Source organism: Taeniopygia guttata, chromosome Z (genome assembly GCF_048771995.1).
Source record: "Taeniopygia guttata chromosome Z, bTaeGut7.mat, whole genome shotgun sequence".
Classification (NCBI taxonomy): domain Eukaryota; kingdom Metazoa; phylum Chordata; class Aves; order Passeriformes; family Estrildidae; genus Taeniopygia; species Taeniopygia guttata.
In genome coordinates this window covers 64,348,585-64,373,018 of record NC_133063.1, presented here as the reverse complement: position 1 = coordinate 64,373,018, position 24,434 = coordinate 64,348,585, and the positions used below count along the sequence as shown (strand labels likewise).

The following is a 24,434-nucleotide window of genomic DNA, read 5'->3' as shown; positions in this document are numbered from 1 at the left end:
TTGAAAAACCAGTATAAGTGCTGCTCAGTTAAGGTTATCAGAGGTATGCTCATGCTTAACTGGCTGAATTGAAGATGTGTTTTGGGGACTAAGATGGTTTTGTTTAATTTGTCTGGTGATTTTGTGGGAAGGGGAAGATGATACAAGAGTATAGGCTGAAAAATGTTTTTTAAATTACTTTCATTTTTATCAGGAATGTTCCAATATTTTTATTTAAACTTATTCTTTTTCTGCAGCTTCTGGAAAAACATAAGAATACAGAAAGTATGGTAGAGCTCCTTGAACTGTACCAAATGGAAGATGAAGCCTACAGTAATCTTGCAGAAGCGACCACGGAGCTCTACCAGTACTTACTGCAACCATTCCGAGATATGAGGGAGCTTGCGATGCTTAGAAGACAGCAGATAAAGGTAGGGTAAAGGCAACTGAGGTTCTTACTATTTGGAAAGTTCTGCCTTTTAGTTCCTGTTTACTAGTTCTGTTATGCAGTATATGTAGTGATATTTTTCCACTAAATTCTGACTGGTTTTCTGGGCTCTTCACTAAAATGAGTGCTTTTAATGAGTGAGAACGTCTGACATATGTAGCTAAACACCACCTGTTTATCTTACTGTCTTACCCTTCAAATGCATGGCTGAATTAAATAGGTCAAACTTAAAATTTTGTGGTTGGAAAGATTGAGTAATATATAAAATACGAAGAGATATGCAGTATTTATTGTTAATTCTAGAAGATTTATCTCAGAAAACTAAAATGAAAAATAACTTTCTTTGTACTCTGGTGAACTGTGAAAAGTCAATAGCTTTTTTTCTCTCTCATGTTGCAAAAGACTTAAACACATGGAACCATATTAAAATACATAATTTGTTGTAACACTTGGACAGTATATTTTTCTAAGAGCTAAAAAAGCCATCTGAAGAATACTGCATTTTGGTAAATTTGTTCCAGAATGAGTATGTTTGTTATATTTGAAAGTAATTCTAATCTTGAATGCTTAGCCAGAACTAACAGATGTTATCTTTATTGCATCTCGGATGTACTTTTGATAAAATTATTTGTTCCTGTGCAGATTATTAAGAGTGCAGCCTTCTGATTCTAAGCTAAAATTTTGTTTAATTTAGTCTGTATTGTAAATGTCATTTTATCTCAGCTTGATACCTTATTCAATTAGCTAACAATTTCTTTACTGTTTTCACCTTAAATATAGTGTTCCTCTCTGGTTTTGAGAAAGAATGAGGGAGGGAGGCAAAAGGATTTATGATGTACTAGTTTTATTTTGACATATTGGTGTGTGCCTAAAGTAATTTTTCAGAAAAATCAGCAATCTTAAATGAACTCAGTTTTATAATGTGATGATGCTTTACCTAAAAATGCTTTTTCTTCTTTTGAATGATGTTGCTGCACAGAGAATTGGCATGAATATTTTTTTTTTCAAATGTATTATACAGTTGAAGCTTATAAACACTTCATTTATTAATAAGCTTTCTTCAAAGCATGGTGAAATAATTTCCATTTTGTTGGAATTTGTAGTAGAGAATAAGGTGATTTGTTTGTTCTTCTGTCAGATAAGAGAAGTAAATATTACAATGAGTAGAAATACATATTAAGAGTTATGTTGTGTTTGGCTCTGTTTGGATTTTTTAAAAACTTGATAGTCTCTTGAATTCTGGTTTTAAAATGCATAATTTAGTATTCTTCCTGAAAGACTAACATTGATAATAGGTGTATTTTGTGGTTGATTATTTTATTAATACATAATTTCTTCTAATGTAAATTGTGTTCTCTTCCTAACTTGGCAATTTGCGAGTTAAAAAACTTGGTCATCTGTATAATGCAGTAGAGAAAGATGTCATCTCTTGTTTTTCCTTTCATCATTTGAGAAAAAGCAGTACTTGTATCTATGATGACAAAACATATATTATACTGGGTAGCTAGGATTGAAGAAATGTTTTATAAATAGAACTCATGCATGAAATGGTTTGTATTAACTTGCTGCATATGTTTTTCTGGCAGGCTTTTATGTTTCAGACTTTTTCTGTATTAGGTATCTGTTTCTGATTTGTGGGGAAGTTGGTTTTGTTTGGATTGTTTTTTTGCATTTTTTTAAAGAATTTGGGAGGTTTTAAGTTTTTTAATCAGCTTAATTTTGTCAGTTTTCAAAGTGAGTTTAGAAGGAAGTTAACTACATCACCTGTAATCTTTGGGAAGAGTGTTTTCTGGTTTTGGAGAAGGACATAAAAATTGGAATATATGTCATCTGTGTTAAATTTCTGCTGTTCTTGTGAAATTTTAAGGAAGAGACAAGCCTATGGGAGGCAAGGGAAAAACAAAAACAAAGTTCTGTCTTCTGTGGAAGACAGAACTAGAGAGGGACATTTGTATAGTACCCGGATTCATTCTTTGGAAAAAAACCCTACCAAACAGCAAACCAAATCAAGCAACAAACCGAACAACCCAGAATTAAAGTTCATAACAAGTTAAAAACCATGTGGAAGCTTGGAAATATAGATTACTGCTGCCCATTATAGACATGATAGAATCTTGTTTCATTTTATATTTTGATCGTACGCTAATCTTTCAGATGTATTTTGCTTTATTTGGTGTGAAGGATAGAACATTTAGGTATGTGAAGAATCAAAGCTGTGAAGTATTTAAATATTTCTGGATTTAAAAAGCAGGATGAAAAAGGTGGAAGATCATGAAAGGAAAAAAAGCTGGGTTATTATGAAATGTCACTGTGGAAAAGGAGCTTCTAATGGCATTTCTGCTTAATTATGAGTTAGCCATCTGACCCTAGAACAATGTGTTCAGTAAGTGATATGCTTGTCTTTTTTTGGGCTTCCAGCATCAGAAACCTGGTTTTGTTTATATAAATGCTCTTTATATGTAAGTGCTGCTCAAATCCATGGGGACTTCACTCTAGGCATGTCAAGATGCTTACCAGATACCATGCATTCTTGAAAGAGCTGAGCCCTGAAAGCACAGCTGTGTTTTGGACTTAAATCTGTATATGTATGATATGGGAACATCCCTGCTTGCCCCAAGACCTTTGTGAGGGACACAGAAATAAAAGCCAACTTGTAATGAATGTTATTATCAAATCGAGAAATGCCTATCAAAGAAGCAAGTCTGAACTAATTTCAAGATTAAAATATAAGATACACTTACTAGACATACTCAGTGTGTTTAGTATGACTGTATTTTGTAAGGTAAATGTGAAAAATTGTATTGATGAGCCAGCCAATGAGTGCATATGTTCACTGAATGCTGGAGAAGGCATAATAAAGGAATTGAAGACACTATTGTATTTTTTATATACATAAAAGCTGGGCTGGATTTGGATAGGTATTTCTGATTTAATTATGGACTGTTGCCAGTTTAGTTGTAATAATATGTAAAGACGTTCAAGTAGTGAATTTTAGCGTGTTAATTTCACTATATGCATTATTGGACCTTTTCTTTGGATTTCGGACTGTTGGGTCTTATATAGGCACCAGGCAAATGAATCTTGATACTCAGATGCTGTGTTACATGTTTTGGGCTGTCTGTATATTCTTCCAGGAACTGGGAAGACACCTGTGAACATAAAACTACAGGACAAACAATGTTGATAGATTAATCTAGCATTAATGTTGAATTTTAAGTGGAATTTAAGATACTATTTTTGCTAAGAATCAGAGACTACTTGGCGACTACGAAAGGGTGTTATATTTCTGATTCTAAAAATGTTTCACATTTATGTCCACAAATATTTCCTTACTCAAAATGAAATAATTTCCCTATGAAAATTGGCCTGTTTTTTGTGTGTGCAGAACACACATTGCCATAGCAGAAAATTGGGATGTAGTAGTCATCAATAGCTGGAAATAAAAATGCTAAGTGTTTCTGAAATTTGGAAAAATCAGAATAGATACCTCTGCTTTGGTGCCTCTGATTTCAGAAAATTAAATCTAAACTTTATGAGAGCCTCCATATATAGTGCTGTGTTCTTCAGAAAGTATGTGAGGGAGCAACAAGTTAGTGGTTGATACTTGGCTATAGAACTACTGGCCAGGTTACTATGATCAAGCTTTAAGTCTTGTAAGACTAAGACATGAAGGGTCCTTTGATACAGGGTACCAAATATGGTTAACTAGAAAAGACAAAAATAATTATTTTAAAAAATGACTTCATGAGCTAAGCCCCAAAGCCTTTTTTGTCTGTACATCTGTTGTTCACCAGTCTTCATACAGTCAAAGAAACTACCTTGCTACTTAGAATTTTTATGGCCTTGCAGTTGTGGACAGTACTTCAATCATGATGAATAGCCACTGGATTTGTTCAAATGCCAAGTGAAATCAGTAGGAGGCCTTATTTTTTTCATGCTTGAGGGTTTTTTGGATGTCCTTGATATTGGACCAAAGATAAAATGTAACAAATTACTTCACAACCTACATGTAGATTCCAGCAAAACTTCAAAACATGCATTCTTTAAGGTCTGAATTGAGCTGGTTTTGCTTAACTGGAAATTGATAATGTCTCATTATGGGTGAAAGTTTAGAGCCACCATTATATCTCAGCTCATCTCCAGGAAATGAGAACATTGAGAACTTATTGTATGTTAAATATATTAAACATACTCATAGCTTCATTGCTTATGTGTAAATTACTTTCACTTGCATGTTAGTTCATATGAATGTGAGGAGATTTTAATGATTTCAAATACATTAATATTGAGGTCTAGCACTGGAAGCTAGAAATTAGAACAGCCTATATGTTGGTGATTCATAGCATCCTGCTTTTAAAAATTTTAGAATCTTTTATTAGTTTATCTGTAAGCTTCTCTCTCAAGCTCACTTGTGCAGATTCTGGTGTATTAAAAATACAATTCTAGCTTTACTCTGTGTGGGTTTCTTTGTTTAATATGTGGTGGTGAATTGCAATAGTGAACTTTATAACTATTTTAATTGATTTATGCAAAATTAAGTACTTAGAAATAAATTGTATTGAACATATAAAATTTTAAAATAGTTAAAATAGTTAAATAGTTGAACTATTAAAATAGTTTAAAATAGTTTAATGAAGTATGTAGCAAGTTCAAGGGAGAAGAAATTTAGTGATGAGAACAGCTGGCAAAAATGAGAGAATTAGTTTAAAAAGTACTTACAGAATATCTTTTTTTGAAAAGTCTCTAATCACATTAAGATGTTTTGGGGAAACTGTAAAACACCAAGGGATTTTTAACGTATTTTTTAATCTATTTGCAGCTGAAGGTGTGTTCTCACATCATTAGGAATAATACTTAAATAAACATAGCTTTTGAAAAACTAGACTGGAGAAGATGGACTGAAAAATAGACTGGAGAAAAAAAATCTAAGTTTATGCAAATGGTCATAAACTGCAGGGAAATTACTGCCTATTTGTTTGAGAACATGATGCAATATGGTGAATTAGGCTAATTGTCTTTATAGTTTGATTCAAAAGGATTGTATGTCAGTTTCTGTTTACAGTCTGGATTATAAATCCTCTAGACTATTAAATGAACTCAGAACAGAACATTTTGCTGACTTAAAGTCAGGACTTTATGGACTTTATAAAAAAAAAAAAAAGAAAAAAAATTTCCAAAGAGGCAATCTGATAGAAAGCAGGCTGGTACCCTAAATCATTTAATGAAACTTAGTTTCTGGTAAGAGGTATCTGGCTACAAAACTATGGTGTGTATCTGATTGGTTAAATCTGCTTGTCTGCAAAATGAGTAGAGAACATGACTTCTCTAGGTGTTCAGCTATAAAAGTGGTTAATGAGACTTGCAGAAAAATTTGATAATATGTGAATGCTGAAAGGTTTATTGTTTAGATTTTTAAAAAGTCCCCATACAGAAAGCTGGTTTGGATAATAAAATGGCAGATCAAATTTCAATAAAGAAAAATTAATGCATTGTGCAGAAGGTTGATGACAACCTCCAAAAATATATATGCATATTTATGTGCACCTAATTAACTAATTACTACTCTTGAGAAAAAATATATAAGATTTGTCTTGAGTTTGCTGCAAAATGCAACAAAATGGCGCTTTTGCCAAGTGCCAAATAGAAAACATCATACTTTGGAATACGTCCGTGGTATATTTGCATCTTGAATGTCATAGTTTTAGTTTCTTCCTCTCAAAAATGTACCAGAGTATCAGAATAATGACAGTATGGAAAGTAAGGGTGTTTCCCTATTGAGCATCCTCAGTGCTAGACCAGAGTAAAAGAATTGAATTGCCTTAGTTTGGAAAGCATGTGATTCATCAAAGATCAGAAAGATATATAAATCATGAATGTTAAAGGGTAGAAAGTATAGAAAATAGGGGTACCTCAATGAACTGGTGGTGCTTTAAAACAACCTACAAATAAAGCAAAAACAAAATCTTAATATTTCTTACATTCTCTGTGGCAATCATTTCTGCAGTTTAACTGTGGACACCAAATACAGATGTGTTCAGAAAGAGAATCATCAGTGTCTGTTAATGATTCAGATTAACTGTCAGTTTAGGAGGCCTGTAAAAAATTTTGAGAGTTAGCAATGTACCTTGTCTTCATTTTTTTTCCCTCAAGTGCTAGTAATGGAGGAAATAGTGCAGAAAAATGCAGAATCAGTGTATTCATTCAAAAAGTTATCTTGATGGAACTTTGAAAGTCTAGTAAACATGCAGAAAATTCTCATCGGTATCCCTGAGGATTAGAGTCAAGGAGAGTGAATCATAGAAATGTATGATTTTTTTTTTTCTTTGCAGTGTTGGAGATAGGGAAAGAGGAAAAAGGAGGAGACTTTGATGCAGTGTTATTCAAATGGTTGAGGTCAAGGAGAGGGACTGAAGGCCTTCAGCGGTTGAAAAATTTGCTGCGAGTCTAAAGTTTACAATTTTTTTTTTCCTAATTATCTACATTGTTAGAAATCTAGTACTTTTTAGTACTTCTTTTCAGTAGTGCTCTGAAAAAAACCCCTTTTTGTAAGGTTTCATCATATTTTCTAGCTTCATGCTAAAACTTGCCAGTCTTTATTTGATAGTTGTTACAGTTATTTTCAGTATCCACATTAATGGCTATTTATATGTCTTTAATGTGATTTCTTCTGGCTAATACTTTTGTCACTATTTCTCTTTTTTCAGTGTAGCTGTATATAAAAATTATCAACTGTATTTTGATATATATGCTTTACCTTTTGTCTATTGCATTATTAATTTATTTTTTTAACTGAAGATTTAAAAATCCATCCAATCATTTTCATGTACAAACAGAATATAGAATGTCTGGAAACACTCAAGCCCTCTTGCCTTTGACTTAACTTGGCTTAAACCCCATTTTCAAATAACTAGTAGAATATGTCTTCTTAAAAATATATTTTCTGAAAAATAAAAGCTTTCTTTTTGAAGGTGAACTCTTTTGGTCTAGGTCTCAGTCAGCGAAGCTGAAATGTATAGAAAGGTTTTATGCTATACAGATGAATAAGTGAGGAAGGCGTAATGCTGAGTACACTGATTAGCTTTAATTCTGTCAACTGCCAATATAAAATACTGTAGCTTAGTGTTTTTAACACTTTACCTCTTTACATAAATTTATTTGTGTCTTTTGAAAAAATACCCATTAAATAAACCCAGTCGTTCCTCTAATGTTTCCCCAAACCTAAATCTTCTATGATTTTTCATTTCTGACTACTTAGTTTTTCAGCATTTTGCATCACTCTGGAACAAACATTCACGACTGCACTTCGAAGTAGAATGACATTACTATTTATTCTTCTGTCTGTATGTCCTATCATCTTGTTACCTTTTGTTTTGTTGCTTCCGTTACGGTCTTGATCGAATTACTTGTGTTGTTCTCCTTGTTTTAAGGTAATCAGAGCTCCTGCAGTTTGTATTTTAGTCCCAGGTACCAGATATTTTGAGGCTTCTAGACCATGCAAATGGAATGTGTTTTTATGTATTAACATTGAAGTCCATGTCCATATTTCTTAGGGTAAAACTGTAAAGCCCTTTTCAAATCTGAATGATTTCACCTAATACATTAGAGTTGTATGTACAGAGTTGCAATTTATTTGGGGAAATAGTGTTGGGTTTGTGTTAACAGCTGGGAGCACAGTTAAATTAAAAACAACAAGACCTAACTTTGAGAAGTCTCTGACTAGATGCTGAAATGCATGTTTTATGGCTACTATCTAACAGGCTGTGGTTGGAATTGCTTGTTTGACCTCTTGGAGAAGGCAGATAGCTGAGCCTTTGATCTGAAACATGCTTTTATGTATAAAGCCATTTCCATTTTGTGTTTTGCCACTGTCATCTGCGCTACACACTCAGCTTAGTTTTTTTTGTTCTTATAAATAACTGACCTGCTGTTTCATGTCAGATTTTTCTCCTTTTCTACCTATTACAAATCCATCCAGGAGAAGGATAGCAAAGGGAGCTGGAGAGATGTGACATATCCCTGCCTAAGTTATTACATGGCCTGGGTGAAGTCTTATTTCTGTCAATTGTGTCCATTGTCCAGAAAAAAACATGGGAGGTATTAAAGATCTTCACTTAGTATGTATATAATATATGTGTATCCCATCGTTTCAGGCCTGTTGCTCATATTTTCTCTCAATCACATTAGTTTAGTCTCTTCAGAATTTAACCATAATTTGTGAATTGTTCCAGAGAAGGATATTTCGAGTACAGCATTGCCTCTGTTGATCCATCCTCATCTGCTTATGGGCTAGTTTAGGAACCTCCTTTCGGTTTGTTTTCTCTGGAAGAATTAATTTATTCTCCTTCAGAAACATATCAATACAGTGTTGAGATATGTTCTTTTATCTTCCATTAGTCTAAAGCAATAGCTGATGAAAATAGGTGCTCGTGTGATGTGTTGAAGTTAATGGCTTCTGCTGTTTCTATCCCTTCTTCTGTGTTTTGCACAACCACTTTTGTGAAAGCTGTCATAATTTTCTTAGCTTCAAAGCATCATTTGAAGTAAAGCTTGTAAAACATGAAAGTCTACAAAAGCAAGTTTCATCATTGGAGGAAAAAAAATCATAACAAATTTGACTGTGAAGCTTGGATTCCTCTCAAGAAGGATACAGGCTTTTTAAAGGAAGAATAGCTGGGTTGTTTTATTGGCAAAATGATGAGTAGAAGAGAAACTGTAGATTTGGCTTCTCATCTGTCAGATGAGAGGTTTTGCTGTAGATCGGGCTTTCTCCAAAACTTCTGAGTCTAAATGAACAATTCCAGGCCAAAAGCTCACTTTGAAAAATGTTAGGTAATTGCAAAACCTTTTAGGTTAGGAAGAAACTTCAACTACATTAGAGTTTCTTAATTTTTAACTAAAAATATTATTAAATTGAAAGCAGATACACAAGTTTACAAGAAATGTCATTAAATGACAGCACTTTTTAGTTATTCTTTGCCTTCTTTTAGTCATATTTAGTATGGATAATAGTAATTTAAAAATTATTTGATTAGTCTGTAAAATGACATCTGCTCTTTTATGAGCTATAAAAACTGACGATGCTTGCATCATAAAGGTGAGCAAAATAAAGCATAAACAGGTTATGTATTGCAAACAATAATGGAATGCAGAAGCATGTAAGAGCTTCCTTTTAATTCTATAATAAGAGTGGTTGTCTTACATCAAGGTGATTAATTATTGAAGAGAATATAGAAAACAAAGTCTCCAAAACTCACAAGCCTTTTCATGTTGATGTTTAATAGTCCATGGCTACTCCCTTTTCCTTTTTAAATTCTTGGCTAGGACAGAATTAGGGAGTGGTCACTTCTGTCATGGAGGTGTTTGCAGGTGGGGAGAAAACCTGTCATTTCATAAGCTGTAAGCTTGAAAGGCATGTTCCTTAACTTTACTCCCCAACTTTTCCCCCTGTTACAGCTGTAGTCTTTATTTAAGCTATCTCTTTCCCCCCATGGGCTTACTTTCTATTTCCTGTGATAACATATGCTATGAATAATTTCTATCTTGTATATAAATGCACCACATTTATATTTATTATTTAAATTGAGTATTATGATTTAATATATATTTGTTTAGATTTTCTCTAGCGGCGTTTTCTTGGACTGAGATATAACGCCAAGACACCTGTTTGGCAAAGGGGATCATATATATTTCACCCCTTTGTCTCAGTTGTTCATCTCTGTTTTTCTCTGGAGATTCTGTGCCATGCCTGGAAAGGATGACAAGCATAAATTTAATTAATGGCCAGTAGATTATAGTAATTCTCTAGCTAGGTTGCACTTGAGAACTGGTAACTCTTCTAAGCTGTTGGTGCTGTCAGTATTTGCAGTCACAATATGGCTATCTCCTTTTAATAATGTTTTCCCAAAGCGTGCCAGGTCCATGGCCAGACATATCTTTTTGTATGCCCTCTGTCTTCCAGTTTGTCATAGTTATTTGGTTTGATTATAAAGAATGACCATAATTACCTTTGGAAAGGTTGCAATCAATATTTTCTTTTATACTGCGTTTTTTTTAGATTGTTTCTTTTTAATAACTGTCTTTCATTTTTACTTTTTTGATGGTGAAATTGAATCAGATGGAATGAAATGACTGGATGGGAATAGATTGGTTTTCCCACTGGGAGCATTGGATCATCTTCAGATCAATAGAGTGGCTCTCAGAAGGCTGCAGGGCATGTATGTCAGGCAAACCCAGCAAAGCAAGCTTGGGCAGGAGCATCACAAGCCTGAAGTGAGAAGCAGGGAGCAGTAGCCAGATATATCTGAGGCACCAAAGGAGCTCCTAAAGTTTGCTGCCACTCAGAAAGTCATTGACCTAATAGAAACACGGGTGGGAGCTATCTTCAAGGAGGCAGTGCAGACTCTCTTCATTGAATACTGCTATGGAGTCACCTTTTGGCAAGTCTGCTTTTCCCATAATTAGATCCTGTCTTTCATGTATCCAAAGTGTAACAGAGATCTTTGTGACTGAGGATTGTTACTTCTGCCTGGAAGCTTGTTCTTGAACTCTCTCATTTGGAACTTGTCACCTCGAACCTCAGTTCTTTCAGGCTGGCATAGCCGTGGAGATGTTGTGGCTGTGGTAATCTGGCCCAGCAGTGAAGGGAACAAGCTTTTCAGTTTAAGGTTCATCCTTAGCTTCTAGCCATTCAACTTTATTAAGAAAGCATGTGGGATATTTCACCTGTCAAAGAGAGTTCCCCACTAGTACCTAGATTCTGTTTTCGCCTTTAGATTGGGTGCTGCCTTTGTAATAGTGAGAGTCTCATTCTTTGTTATAGTTGAACCGTGACCATCAAGTAAGCCCCACACGGCTGCTTGCTCACTCTAGCTCAGTGGTGGTGGGAAGAGAATCAGAAGAGTAAAACTGAGAAAACTCAGTTGAGATAAAGACAGTTTAATATGCAAAGCAAAAGCTATGCATGTGAAGCAAATCAAAAGAGGGAATTCATTCTCTGGTTCCTATGGGCAGGCAGGTCTTCAGCTGTCTCCAAGAGAGCAGGGTAACAGTGACTTAGAAAGACAAACACCCATCTCTCTGAACATTATCTGCTTCCCCCAGATTTATTGCTGAGTGTTCAATGGTATAGAATGTCTCTGTTGGTTAGATGGGGTCAGCTTTCCCACTTGTTTCTCTTTCCAACTTCTTGTGAAGTCCCAGTCTCCTCACTAGTGGAGTGGGATGAGAAGCCGAAAAGGCCTTGGCTCTGTGTCAGTACTGCTTAGCAGTAGCTAAAATATCCCTGTATTACTAAGACACTTTGCAGCACAATTCCAAAACAGAGTCCATACTAGCTAATACAAAGAAAACGAATCCAGCCAAAACCAGCACATCCATCCTCCATTATTTTGTGTCTTCAGAGCCAGAAAGTTAACACTGTGTGTGTCCCTAATCCAAGCTGCAGAATGCAAAGTCCAAACATGAACATTAGCTGTGCCTTTGATTTTTTTTTTTATTGTACTACAAGTTATTTAAGAACCATTTCTAAGAGCTTGACTGTCTGGCTAGATGTGTAGTTGTGGGCAAGCATGAAGGCAGATCAAGCAACATTAGGGAAAATTTCTATCCATTTTATCTTTCTGGGGCTCCTTTCACATTCCTGTTAAGCATGCCACTGTTGCTGCAGCCTAAAGGCAAGTTGTTGATCTGTTCTTGTTTATGTAGTTGATTAAAGCCATGACTTCTTGGGTTTTCTCTGTGTTGCTTTATGAGTATCTTTAGTGCTAATTTTGATATATAGATGACATACTTGGGATTGTGGATGATGAAAACATGCTTTCCTTTTTTGTTACTTGTAAATACTTGCCCTAGGGAACAAAGATACAATTATATTATGCAATCATAAAACTCTTTTATTTGCACCATGTGTGAATAGTATTTGGCAGACAAAACTTTATAAAAAAAAATTTACTTTGAGGCTTACTCTCCTAGAACTCATGCCTAATAAGAATGTTACTCACATTACTCAGTGATCCTTTGTCAATTCAGTGTCAACTTACCTCATCTCTACCAAGAAGCAGAGAAGGATGACTTTTAACTGTGTTGTTTTTTACCCAGCTTCACAAATGAATTTGCTGTTTCAGAGTACTGTGTAAATGAAAAGCATTAATTTCACCAGCATGTAATTCACTGGTATATGTGTGTATATATATATATATATATGTCTGCAGTTCAATATTTATTTGGAAACCTGTCTGTCCACTCGTAAGTATTGCCTGTGAGAAACATGGTACATTCCTACTCCATAGAATGACATGTTACAGCATATTTAGTAAGTGTTATTCACTTACCACTTGTCCACATCATACTTAATTGGTTGCCTTTCTAAGAGTTTTGGAAATATATAAGAAGTAGATTCAAATACCGTATTAATGTCCTCTAAGTGTTTTTCAAGAAATGAATGAGTATTTAGAAGGCATCTATTTGTTTTTACTTGTGAAAATCATCCATCTGAGGGATGGGGACAAGTGGGCATGCAGAAGTAGCTCCTGAACAGTCACTTAAAAACCTTTCATTTGCAATTGAACTATAGAGTGGATTGGCTATTTAAACCAAATTGAAGATTTGTGAAATCAAGATTAATACTTGAAGCATTAGAACTTCAGGTTGAAATATTCAGGGACATAGAAAGTTGTGAGTACTTTTGGTTTTGTTTGCTTATAATATTAAGGTGTCTTACTTGACTGATAGATATGGAAAATGATTACTTCGGTATTGCATGAGCAGGCTTAAATTTTTTATTAAGTTACAAGATATGTAGTCTGTTGTTGTAGTGTGACAGGTGTGTAAAAATTCTCAGGTTTGGGAGAGAAAGCTGCATATTTATTAATTGAGAAATAAACTCCAAGTCTTTTATTGGCTTCAGCTAGCTGGGACCTCAGAATAAAACTGCCTTTATCTTGGCAATGAAAGGACGTTTGAGCTCCCAGGCACTAGGAAAATATACTTTTTTAAGTCATCTATAACAAAGAAAAACTTCTAAAATGTTGATGATCACTAAGCTAGTGCTACCTCAGGATTACTCTGGTTGCCAGCTTCATTCTGGTCGAAGAGCGTTTATTTATTTCAGAATAAAATAGTCCAGGCTGGAAGAAAGCCTGGATGAAGCATGAAACATGCGTGTGATCTGCAGGTAATAAGATACATAATAAAAAGATGCTGACAAATTAAATTTACATATGTGGGTTTTATATGTCCAGTAAGAACAATAATTATGAAAGATGGATGTACTTTTTCAAGAGAAGCAAGTGCTTCCAAAGTTTTTTACTGTTGAGTAAAAACTGTAGTGGTAGTTTTATCTCCGTTTTGTGTAATTTTCTTTCTTAGCCCTGAAACTGTTTGCTGTTGGCAGAATAGCTGCAATTAATTGTATTTTTAATCATGGGCTGATTTATTTTCAGATCTCAATAGAGAATGACTACCTAGGCCCCAGAAGAATTGAGAGTCTGCAAAAAGAAGATGCTGATTGGCAGAAAAAAGCCCACATGGCTGTGCTTTCTATTCAAGATCTTACAGTTAAATATTTTGAAATAACAGCTAAAACACAAAAAGGTAGTTATTTTCTGTCATCCTATCCATCACATAAAAAATGAAATTATTTAATGTTTACTATGTTCTGCGTTGTACTGTTTTTTTCATCAATCCTTCATGAGGAAAATGCAGTTGTCATTCTTATTTGTTTTTTCTTCTGTGTCTGTTTGAATCTTTCACTTGTAAAACTTTTCAGAACGTCATCAGCAATGAACAGAATAGAAATTTTAGGTAGAACTTTTACAGCGACTTGCTCAATGTTATTCTATTAGTGGTACTCTGTGTTTGCAAAGGATTTAAGAGCATAGAGTCCCTGGTGGATTCTGTTTACTGGATATGGCAGACTCCCATAGCAAATTGTTAATTGTCTTTCAGTTAATTTCCTTTTCTAGTCTTTCTTGCCTTTCAGGAATTTTTTTCAGAACTCTAAACATTAAGCAACAGCTCAATTTAACTGCTCTGAGAAAGCTGTTCTGTTGTTCAGAAGCCTTCATGGATATAAGCTTGGCTTTTCAGTGTTTGAAGAATGTGATGGTTTTAGTAAAAAGTGGTGCAGTAAAGTGAGGTCAGATGACTTCGTATGTACATCCGTGCTCTCATCCTTGTACCTTTTTAGCTTAAATAACCAGCTTAATAGGGCAAACAGACCATTTTCTAGTCTACTGACAAAGGTTGTCCTGGTGTCCTCCCCTGCTTGACTGCAGGTCCTGTTTCTTTCTTTGCCGTGGTAATAGTGATTGTGCAAGATCCACAGTAGAAATCCTTTTTTGACTGGTAGGTCTCTTGTCATCTCTGTACATGACTGCTACATCTGACTCAAGAGATGCAGGCGCTATAAATTTACTCTGTTCATTGACAACCCAAGTTAATGTGAAATTTCACCTTACTCTGACTGGCTGACTTAATAGGTTAAAACATGTTGGAATAAATTTAATTAGAGGAAATTCTAAATGTACCAATCAGCTTTACTTCTTTCTTTTCTAGTATGACAAAGGTAACCAGTGATACACTACTAGTTGATAATGCACATTTATAGATATTGACTTCTTGTTTTTGTTCGCATGATTTTTTATGTACAGCAGTCAGGATTTGGATGAAAACCAGTGGAAAGTGATATGCCTGAAGGCTGATTACAATGTAGATCTTTAAAATACAGGTTATTTACCTGGTTTTTGTGTTTGTAGTTTTTCTTGGCCTCCTGCTGATCACAGGGTAGTCTTACATACCCAAACATTAACAGATGGCAGGGGAAAAGCATATGAGAACATAAAGGTGCTTTTTGTTACCCAAGACCAGCATGTAGTAGTGTGTGGTGACTTAAAGCCACCCCTTCTGATTCATTACTTTTGTGGCTTTTGCTTTGCAAAGCTAAGTACAGTATCATGTGACATGTATATTAACAGTGGTGAAAATCTTGCATGTGTCCACATAGATGTTATCTGGTGCCCCAGAATAGTAAATTTGAATCAGGCAAGGGACTCCTGCAGTTGGAGTTAAAAGATAGATGTTGTTTTAATTTCATGCAGAGTTCTTACAGAATTGCACTTGAAGTTAAGCTGAAATCTTTGTTTTTAAATAGTAATTTTTTTTATTCTTCAGTTTAATTTTAATTTATGACTGTACTAGAAATGTTGTTAAGGTAAGCTGGAGACTTCAGTAGCTGATAATTGGTGGTTACAGAAGAGGGGAAAATTTGGGATCCAGTTCAAGACCAAATGGTTGTATTAATGAGATTTTTATTAAGTACAAATATGTGCATGTTCTTTGCAGCAGGATCACTAGTGGTTTGAAGAGTAGACTAGTAAAATGCCTGCCTCTTTTTTTCCTTTCTGTAGCTGTGTATGATCGAATGCGAGCAGACCAGAAAAAATTTGGTAAGGCAGCATGGGCTGCAGCAGTGGAACGTATGGAAAAGCTTCAGTATGCAGTTTCTAAGGAGACTTTGCAGTTGATGCGTGCTAAAGAAATCTGTTTGGAGCAGAAGAAACATGCACTGAAAGAAGAGGTAAGTTTTCATGCCAGTAAGTAGAAAATTGAAGCACACAGAAAGAAGCGATGTTAGACAGATGATGTTGCAATGTAGGGGTGGTGAGTTTTGTGCCCCTTACGTATGTTTTCTGTTCACCTTTTCCTGGTTTCTAAAACAGAAAGACAGTTTTTGCTGTAAATGTTTACAGTGATCCACTGGGATGAGTAGAATGAAGAAAAAGGATAGGACAGAAATTGGCTGCTATGTAATCTCTGCAGTTTAGCTGTCAGAGGCATGACCACCTTTTCAGAATAGCTCTGGCATTCCAGATAGAAGATGTCTGACCATTAGTAAATATATTGGTAGTTGGATGGTTGTGTTTGCAGTCTTTCTCTGCTTGCCTTAATTGCTAAGGCAGTCTTCCAGATGGGGCTGTGCTAGTCATGATTTTCCTGAGGAAAGAGTTCATGCATAAAACTGTGCTTAAATGCCTTAGCAGGAAAAAAATCCAGATATATTGGATTTTATGACATCTCAAAAGTAACAATGCTTCAAATTCTCTTTTAAACTTTGCTATCATATGGATGGACATTTAGTGTGAAGAACTTTCTGTCATACTAATTTTAATGTGTGTTTTAGCAATTAGACGATTGTTTTAAGAGAACTTTTTAAATGCTTCAGCGAAATTTGACTAAACTGATGGTTCTGTTATGAAAAAGTTATCCAGAGAGCTCATGACTTTAGCACTACAAAGGCTGGTAGGTTTTTAAGGCTGATAGACTATGTGTCTATTTTAGGAACCTCTGTAGAAGACAGCTTGATCTGCAGGGAAGAGGGAGTACATGCAAGACCCAGAGCCCAAAAATAAGTTTACTGCATTTCAGTGTTCTTTAGATTTGGAAATCCAAGAGTTGTCTGAAAACCTGAGTTTATTAGGCTGTTGTCATCCTTAGTCAAGAGTTGATGAGACAATCCAGCAGTACTAATGGCAAGATATTGAATATTTTCACTTAGAGTAACCATGTATCTTCTTTTTGTGGCACATCTTATTTTTTTCCCTGTGGAGACCTGTGAATTTTTGTTTAATGAGATCTCAATCTGGTAAATGAGTGAGTGTTTGGTCTGATATGCTAAAGTATTAGGGGCTGCACAGGAAAAGGAGAGATTCCTTGTAGTATACATCATGATGAAAGTGAGCTGTGAGTTTGAGGCTTTTGGGACAGAGAACATCTAATGACCATGGTACTTTGGGATGGTGTATTACAAGGTATAAAGAACTCTGCATCTGAGTACAGTGGTAGGGAGATAGCACCAACCAGCTTCTGCTCTGATACACATTGTGTCTTCTGAGAATGTAAAATGCTTAAGTATAAAGAGTTGAATGTGAGAAACCTGACTGGAAATTCTATCTTTGCACAGAATGGTGGCAGTCTCATAAAGATAATGTTTGTAGAACTGAAATATCTGCTGGCAAACCATTTAGCTACTACATTCTAGAAGATAAAAACAGGATATTTGTTTGAAGAGACTAAAATGCTCAAGAAATTAATACATCTGGATTTTAGCTGAGAAATGTGACAATTCAGAACAAAGATGAGATATGATTTCGCTTGAGGAAAGTGTGTTCAACAGGTTGTCTATGGGTTTTTGAACATTTAGTCTTGGAAAATAAATTTTTTGTGAGGGCATATTGGGTAGGAGAAGGGGTAATAGCTTTAAACTGAAAGTGGATGGTTTTAAACTACGTATTAGGAAGAAATTCTTTGAACTTTGAGGGAGCAGCACTGGAACAGGTTGCCCAGAGATGTTGTGGATCAAGATCCTGAGACGTGTACAAGGCCAGATTGGACGGAAGTCTGAGCAACCTGGTCTAGTGAAAGGTGTCCCTGCCTGTGGTGGAGGGCTTGGAACTTGATGAGATTTCAAGTCCCTTCCAGCTTAAGTCGCTCTGATTCAGTGAATGCAACCACTCTGATTGGTATGAATGCAACAACAAAGACTGTAGAGATTAAGTTATTTGCTTTCATTAATGCAGGAAGTTGTGGCATTACAGGAAATTGATCTTGGATCTGCCCAGTTTAAGTTTTTCGTTCCACCACTGTGTTGTTTTAACCCCAGCCAGCAGCGAAGAACCATGTGGCTGCTCACTTGCTTCCTCACAAGTGGGAGCAGAAGGATTAAAAGCTAGAAAACTCATGGGTTGAGATAAAGGCAGTTTGATAGGGAAAGCCAAAGCCAAACATGTGAGCGAAGCAAAACGAGGAATTAATTCATATCTTCCCATGGGCAGACAGGTGTTCAGCCATCTCCAGGGGTTCAGGGCCCCATCACAGGTAACTGTGAACTTGAGAAAACAAAACTCTACTAACTCCCTCCTTTCCTCTTTCTTCTTCCCACTTTATATACTGGCATGATGTCACATGGTCTGGAATATCCCTTTGGTCAGTTGGGGTCACCTGTTCTGGTCATGTCTCTTCCCGGACGCCCATGCACTTCCATCTTCCCTGCTAGAGGGACCATACAAAAACATGTAAGGCCTTGGCTGTGTGGAAGCTCTGCTCAGCAAAATCACCTCTGTATTATCAACCCTGTGTTCAGCACAAACCCCGTACCAGGCACCGAGAAGAAAATCAACCCTACCCCAGCCAAAACCAGCAGAATTGTAGAATGTTTCCCATACCATTCTCATGTTAAATTTCTTTGTGTTTCTTTGATTGTGTTGATCAGCCTGAGAGCTACCAAGGATGCAGTAAATTTGTAGTACTGTTAGGTAAAAACTTCTAAGAATTGCTCTCAATTAAGAATAGAAATTTTTAACAGAATATACTGAAATATGTCCAAAAGTGATTATACTGTTTTGAATTATCACACCTTAGTAGTATCTTACATGAAGTTTTAAAATAACTTGTTGAAATTCAAGGTCTTAGTTTTACTTTTTCATGGGGAGCTATTATGTAGCTAGGATATCTGCCCATGAACCATACAGCAGTACTAATTTCCCATTTCTTTTGCACCTGAAAGCTGAATAAAGTGGCAAGGTACCCCTAAAACAGAACAGATAACTAACAGCATCTTTGGTGTATGCTCTTTGTAGGGCAAAGGTACAGTTGTCAGTTGCTAACATCCTTTATCAGGCAGACACCAGTGCAACTGAATGAAATACTCAGCAGCTATAACTTGGTGAGACTTTTGAAGATAGTCTGTGTGTATCTTTAGTCAGTATTTATGTATCTTGTGTGTTTAAATTTTTAAACATCTGTTTTTAAGAAAAAGATTGTGAGGGTTTGAGCCATTCTCACAGTTCATGGAAAAAGGGAAGTTCTTAGGTGTGCTCACATTTGACACTACCTTAATTTAAAAAGCAAACAAACATTTCCCACACCCATTTTCTTCACCCGCAAACCCACCAAATTTTGCTGCATTTTTACAGTGAGGAAATCCTTGAAAAATGCCAAATCTCTTGAAAAATGCTAATATCCTGCCTGAACAATAAACATTATCCCTCTTATATGGAAAAACTGGAGAGTTCAAGAGAATCAGTCCTTTTGTCTTGAAAAGTAGCCTGTAGTTCACCCCAGTTGTGCAGTCAGTATGTCATTTACTGTTCTGGTCAAATTAGTAACTTAATATGGATGCAAAGTAATAAAATGACATAACAGGACATTTTTGTGTAGCACTAGACTATAGCATATACATGTTACATTAATGATTGTAAGGTTTCTGGTGTTCACTTAAGGACTTACTGGAGTTTTAAGACTAATAGTTGGAAATAAGTACAGTACACATAACTCTTTGCGTTTAATTGAGCTGTGAAATCCCTGTCAATAGATAATGGTGCAGGTGTTGAAAGCTTGCATGTTTAAAAAAAAAAAAGGATAGAACAAATGTATTAAGTCCAGTAAGTCTGTTTTGTATAAGAGGCTGCAGTGTGATTTAAGTTGTGTTGCTACAGGCTGTGCTAGAGGCTGGTGAATCCTTTTGGGAAGCTATCACTGCACTGGCTGTTACGTTTCATCGTCCTGGATTTTTGCAACATTTTCCCAAAACAGGGTATTGACTAAAATGGATCATTGGTTTAATTCAGTACAAATATCTTCCAAGTTTACTATAGTCATATTTAAATGTCAAGGAACCCATTTGTAGCTGTTCATTACAGACTCAGTTTTACAATTTGAAGATAACACCATAATGTACAGAACATGCTAGCAAACATTTTTTAATGTATCGCTAAATAGGTCAGGTATTTTTTCTTGGTAGACATCCCTTTTTAATGATTGACTGTCTATAATGTGAAACTGGACATTTCTTCTGAATAATGAGGTAGACAGATAAAAAATTTCCATTAAAATTTACCATTACTGTCACACAGTATCTGAGAGAAACTATCAGATATACATATTCTGAGCAGGTAAATTTGGATGTAGCCTTAACTCTTCTGCATGCAGGTTGTGTCCAACCTCAGCACATAAGATTGCCTTACATGCTGGTATTTCTTAAATATTATCTGAATGGCTAACTGTATTGAGCAGATAAATCTTGTTTGACTGAATGAAAGAGAATGGTTGCAGTTCAGTTTGGTTGTGTGTTACTTTTCTATTCACGCATATAATACAAATAAATACTGAAATATATATAATTTGTATATATATAATCTGTGTATTTATTCCCCTGTGAAGGACACCAGAAAGAGCAGAGCAACTAACTGTCATTACAGGGTGATCAGTGCATGTATCTCTATCCCTGTTTGCACATCCTTTCACGTTTTTTTCTCAGTTCTGCTTATACAGGTTTTAACTGTAGCTTTCTAGATGCCTACTTTTAGACTGGGGATTGAAGATAGAAAAATTGTAATTTAATTATGTACCTTCGCAGAATCAAGGGGTAGAGTAAAAGAGTGTGAGGGATGTTTCATACTATGCAGTGTATGACTTGACACTTGACAGTTGCAAAGTGTAATTCAATGCCATGGATTTATTTCATTGCCATGTAGAAAAAAGGTCAGTTATTAAAGGCATCTTAAGAACATGTCCTAGGGATTTTATGTGTTCAGTTTTAACGTGTTACATTTACTGTACCAGACAGTATCTAGCTGTAATCATAAAATCTTTGGTTTTGTTCTCATAATTATCCTAGAGTTATGTGGTTTCTGTTTGTTTGTTGTTTTCTCTTTTTATTTAGATGCAGAGCCTGAAAGGTGGTACGGAAGCATTAGCTCATTTGGACCACTTAGAAGCTGATTACTATGATCTACAGCTTCAGTTGTATGAAGTGCAGTTCGAGATCTTGAAATGTGAAGAGCTGCTACTGACAGCACAGCTTGAAAGCATCAGACGATTGATGTCAGGTGCTTTATTTACTTCAATTAATGCAAATCTGTTAAAGATAATTTTCTTAATAAGAGTTCAGGGAAGCCTGTGGGAATGAAATATGAGCAGATTCTTTGCCATGTGAAGAGCTGCAAAAGTACTGTTAAATTAAAATTACACCTGTTTATAAGGCATATACATACACATAAAGAAGTTCTGATATGGTTCTCATTGCCTGTATTTGGAAATTTGCATGTAAGATATGCAAACTATATATGTTTTCAAGAATTAAGGGAGGAGGAGATGTCTTAGATACTGGACTTGTTTAAAAATATGCAGGATATGTTGATATTACTCATTTCTTGAAAGTGATTTGTTTTCAAAAGCTATATCTGAAAATTGGTTTCTTTTGCTACACTTGAAGTTCATGTTATTATCTCAAAATTAGAGCAGCAACAAAAACCTTATGCTTGCAGAACTGACTATCCTGCTACACTTCATGTCGCAACTGTGGCAAAAGTACATGTAAATCACACAGCATTTTTCAATCCAGTTCTGTCCTTTAGAGTTTTCTAGCTTTAATGTTTGTATTTAAGCAAGCTTTGTTTTGCTGTTTTCAGTGTGTAGGTCTTGAATAAAAAAATTTGCTATGAATAGAAAATTCTTCTAGGAGAAGTTTGAAGCTGGATTGTATTTTGAGTTGCCACTGGAAAAGGAGAAAACATGGGTATCACGTTTGTCTCACTGTATCATGAATCTCCACCTTTATGGCTTCTGATGGAAACAACTGTAACTGTAGGCTTGGAACATTAGAGTTGGAAACTTTATAAATATGTTACAGAAATTTGGCAGCTTTGACTGGGTAGAGAGTTAGTGGTTTTGGGGTAGATAGATTTTGGACTGGGAAATGAGACGTGTCGTTCTGGTACTGAAGACGTCTGCTTGCTTAGTTATGAACTAAGTAAGAACAGGAGACCAAGAAACGTATATCAAAATCCTTTATCTTTGGTGTAGTGATAGTAAAACCTCTGGGTCGTCTAAGCTGTAAAAATGTTACAGGGCAATACGATTTGTCATTGATGTTTTCTCCAGAAATCTCAAAAAAGCCCTCAACCCACAACCTAATCCAAAATAAAACCTTCAGTCAGCTAAATCATCACCCTGTTCCTTCCCTTGTTGCAACAAAACAGTTCACCATTCTGGCTTCCTTTGGTATTTTAAATTTGTATGATATTGTTTAATAATAAATCCAAACCTATCCTATAGGAGAGAATGAAAAATACAGTTTCTAAATGTCTGAGAATTGTTCAACACATGAAATTACCTTCTTAGACTTTCCTTAGGTGGATAGAACAATAAATGTGAAAAATCATGTGATATGCAAGTGACTACATATGTTTGAGACTATTCAACACCAAATCTGAATTCAAGCATCTAAAACATTCAGTGGTCTTTTAATATGTGTTTTTTCCTATGATGTCAAAAGAAAAGCATGGTCTGTTACACTTTCTTTTTGAAGTGTACTGTTAGTAAAGTAACAGATTTTGATGTTGCGCATCTGTATGATTTGAAATTCATATGTGTAAGCTGAGTAGATGCTATTGCTTCTCTCTAGTCTTTGACTGTAGTGGTTCTGCAGAGATAGTTCAGAGAATTCCCAACTAATGTTTTGAGAGCATGGTTTGAATTGACTGCAGTTGGTTGTGACCTAGAAGAACATCTTTGGAAATTCAGCAAAGGATCTGATAAGGATCTAGTGATAATAGATTGTCATATTATGAGCAACACTAGTCATTAAGCAAATACCTGCATTGAAATTCAAAAACCGTGACTTTATTAGGTAAAATTTACAAGGGTTTTATCTTATTTGTACAAAGTATGAGTACATTATTGTCAAAATGTATTTGTGATGGGTGAACTTGTGTATTTGTTTTTAACTTTGCATGAAAGTGTTCTAAAGCAAAATTCAGCTGTAAATTCTCCCATTTTGTAACTGCAAGGTGAAATATAATTGTCAGCCATTAATCTTCTTACTCAGTGTTATCTCAAAGGGAGTTCCAGTGACTTGACAGTTATATATTGATGGAGCTTTACAGGGTTTTTATTTTTCAAACTGAGTGCTGAAGTAAAGGAACTGTTTGGTATGTTTTAGTAGCTTTTATTATAAGGTTTTGCTGTGCTTTGTTGTCTGGTCCTGCCATGACTTCTACTGAGCTGAAATCAGCATGGCAGTTAGAATTCTGGTTGCAGCAGAGACTGTACACACAAATAACATGAAGTGACAACAGCTTTTAAAATGGACTGTGTACTGAGGAAAATCCTGTGCCCATCCCCAAATAGTCAAGTAGCTGAAGTAGGAGAAATTACAGTCTTCCTGAAAGTAGTTGAAAAAGTTGAAATAAGAAAGTTCGGTGTTTCTGTGGAATAGACACTTGACAGACATGCCAGCTGCATCTGCCTGTTTCAGACAGCAGTAATGCATTTCCTTCTTGCTGTATGACAAATATATCTTACTTTGTATGCCAGTGGAATAAAGAACAAGAGGCCTTTGCTGCTTCTTCATCCCAACATCCTTCAAGGATTTATAATCACCACTCTTTCCTTCTTGGCAAGAGATGAGAAGGCGGTATTTAAAGATGAGCTCAGTGTTATTCCAAATGCTTCACTCAGGAAGCTAAAAATCATGAATGTTGATAAAACTATTAGTAATTACCTCCTTTTCAGGCCTGTAATGCTTTGAAGGATTGCCTTGAAGTTGCCCTCCCTCCCTCCCAGGAGCAGTGACTGGGACGTCAAAAACCTATGAGAGGATTTTTGGTGTCCTGTTGTCGAGTCCCCTTACATGAAATTATGAGTTGGTTGTAACAGAAGAATCTCATGCCGAGGTCTTCAGATAGTGTTTTCTATCCTGAACTTCATGGTGAAGACCAGAAAAAATGGTTACACACTTTGGGTCCCTTTTGAGACCTAAAGACATGCGTGGGCAGTGTTCAAATTAGGCTACACATTATAGCTGTACATTTACAATTGCATTTGTGTTTTAATACTTTGAGCTTGCCTGAATAGCAGGCTGAGCTTCATTGGTATTAATTTCTGTTCCCCATAAAGACCTTAAAGCTGTACAGTGCCTTGCTGTGTAATGTTTCTCGTCTGACCTATTGAT

At 35.6% G+C, this 24,434-nt stretch overlaps 1 protein-coding gene across 1 annotated transcript in view; it reads left to right on the top strand.

The window, feature by feature from the left end:
• JMY (junction mediating and regulatory protein, p53 cofactor) overlaps positions 1-24,434 on the top strand; it is a 63,950-nt gene that overhangs the window by 17,837 nt on the left and 21,679 nt on the right. The window contains exons 2-5 of the mRNA XM_012577688.5: positions 237-410; positions 13,867-14,017; positions 15,832-16,001; positions 21,144-21,309. Of these exons, the coding sequence (XP_012433142.5) occupies positions 237-410; positions 13,867-14,017; positions 15,832-16,001; positions 21,144-21,309 (661 nt within the window). The remainder of the gene's footprint in view (positions 1-236; positions 411-13,866; positions 14,018-15,831; positions 16,002-21,143; positions 21,310-24,434) is intronic.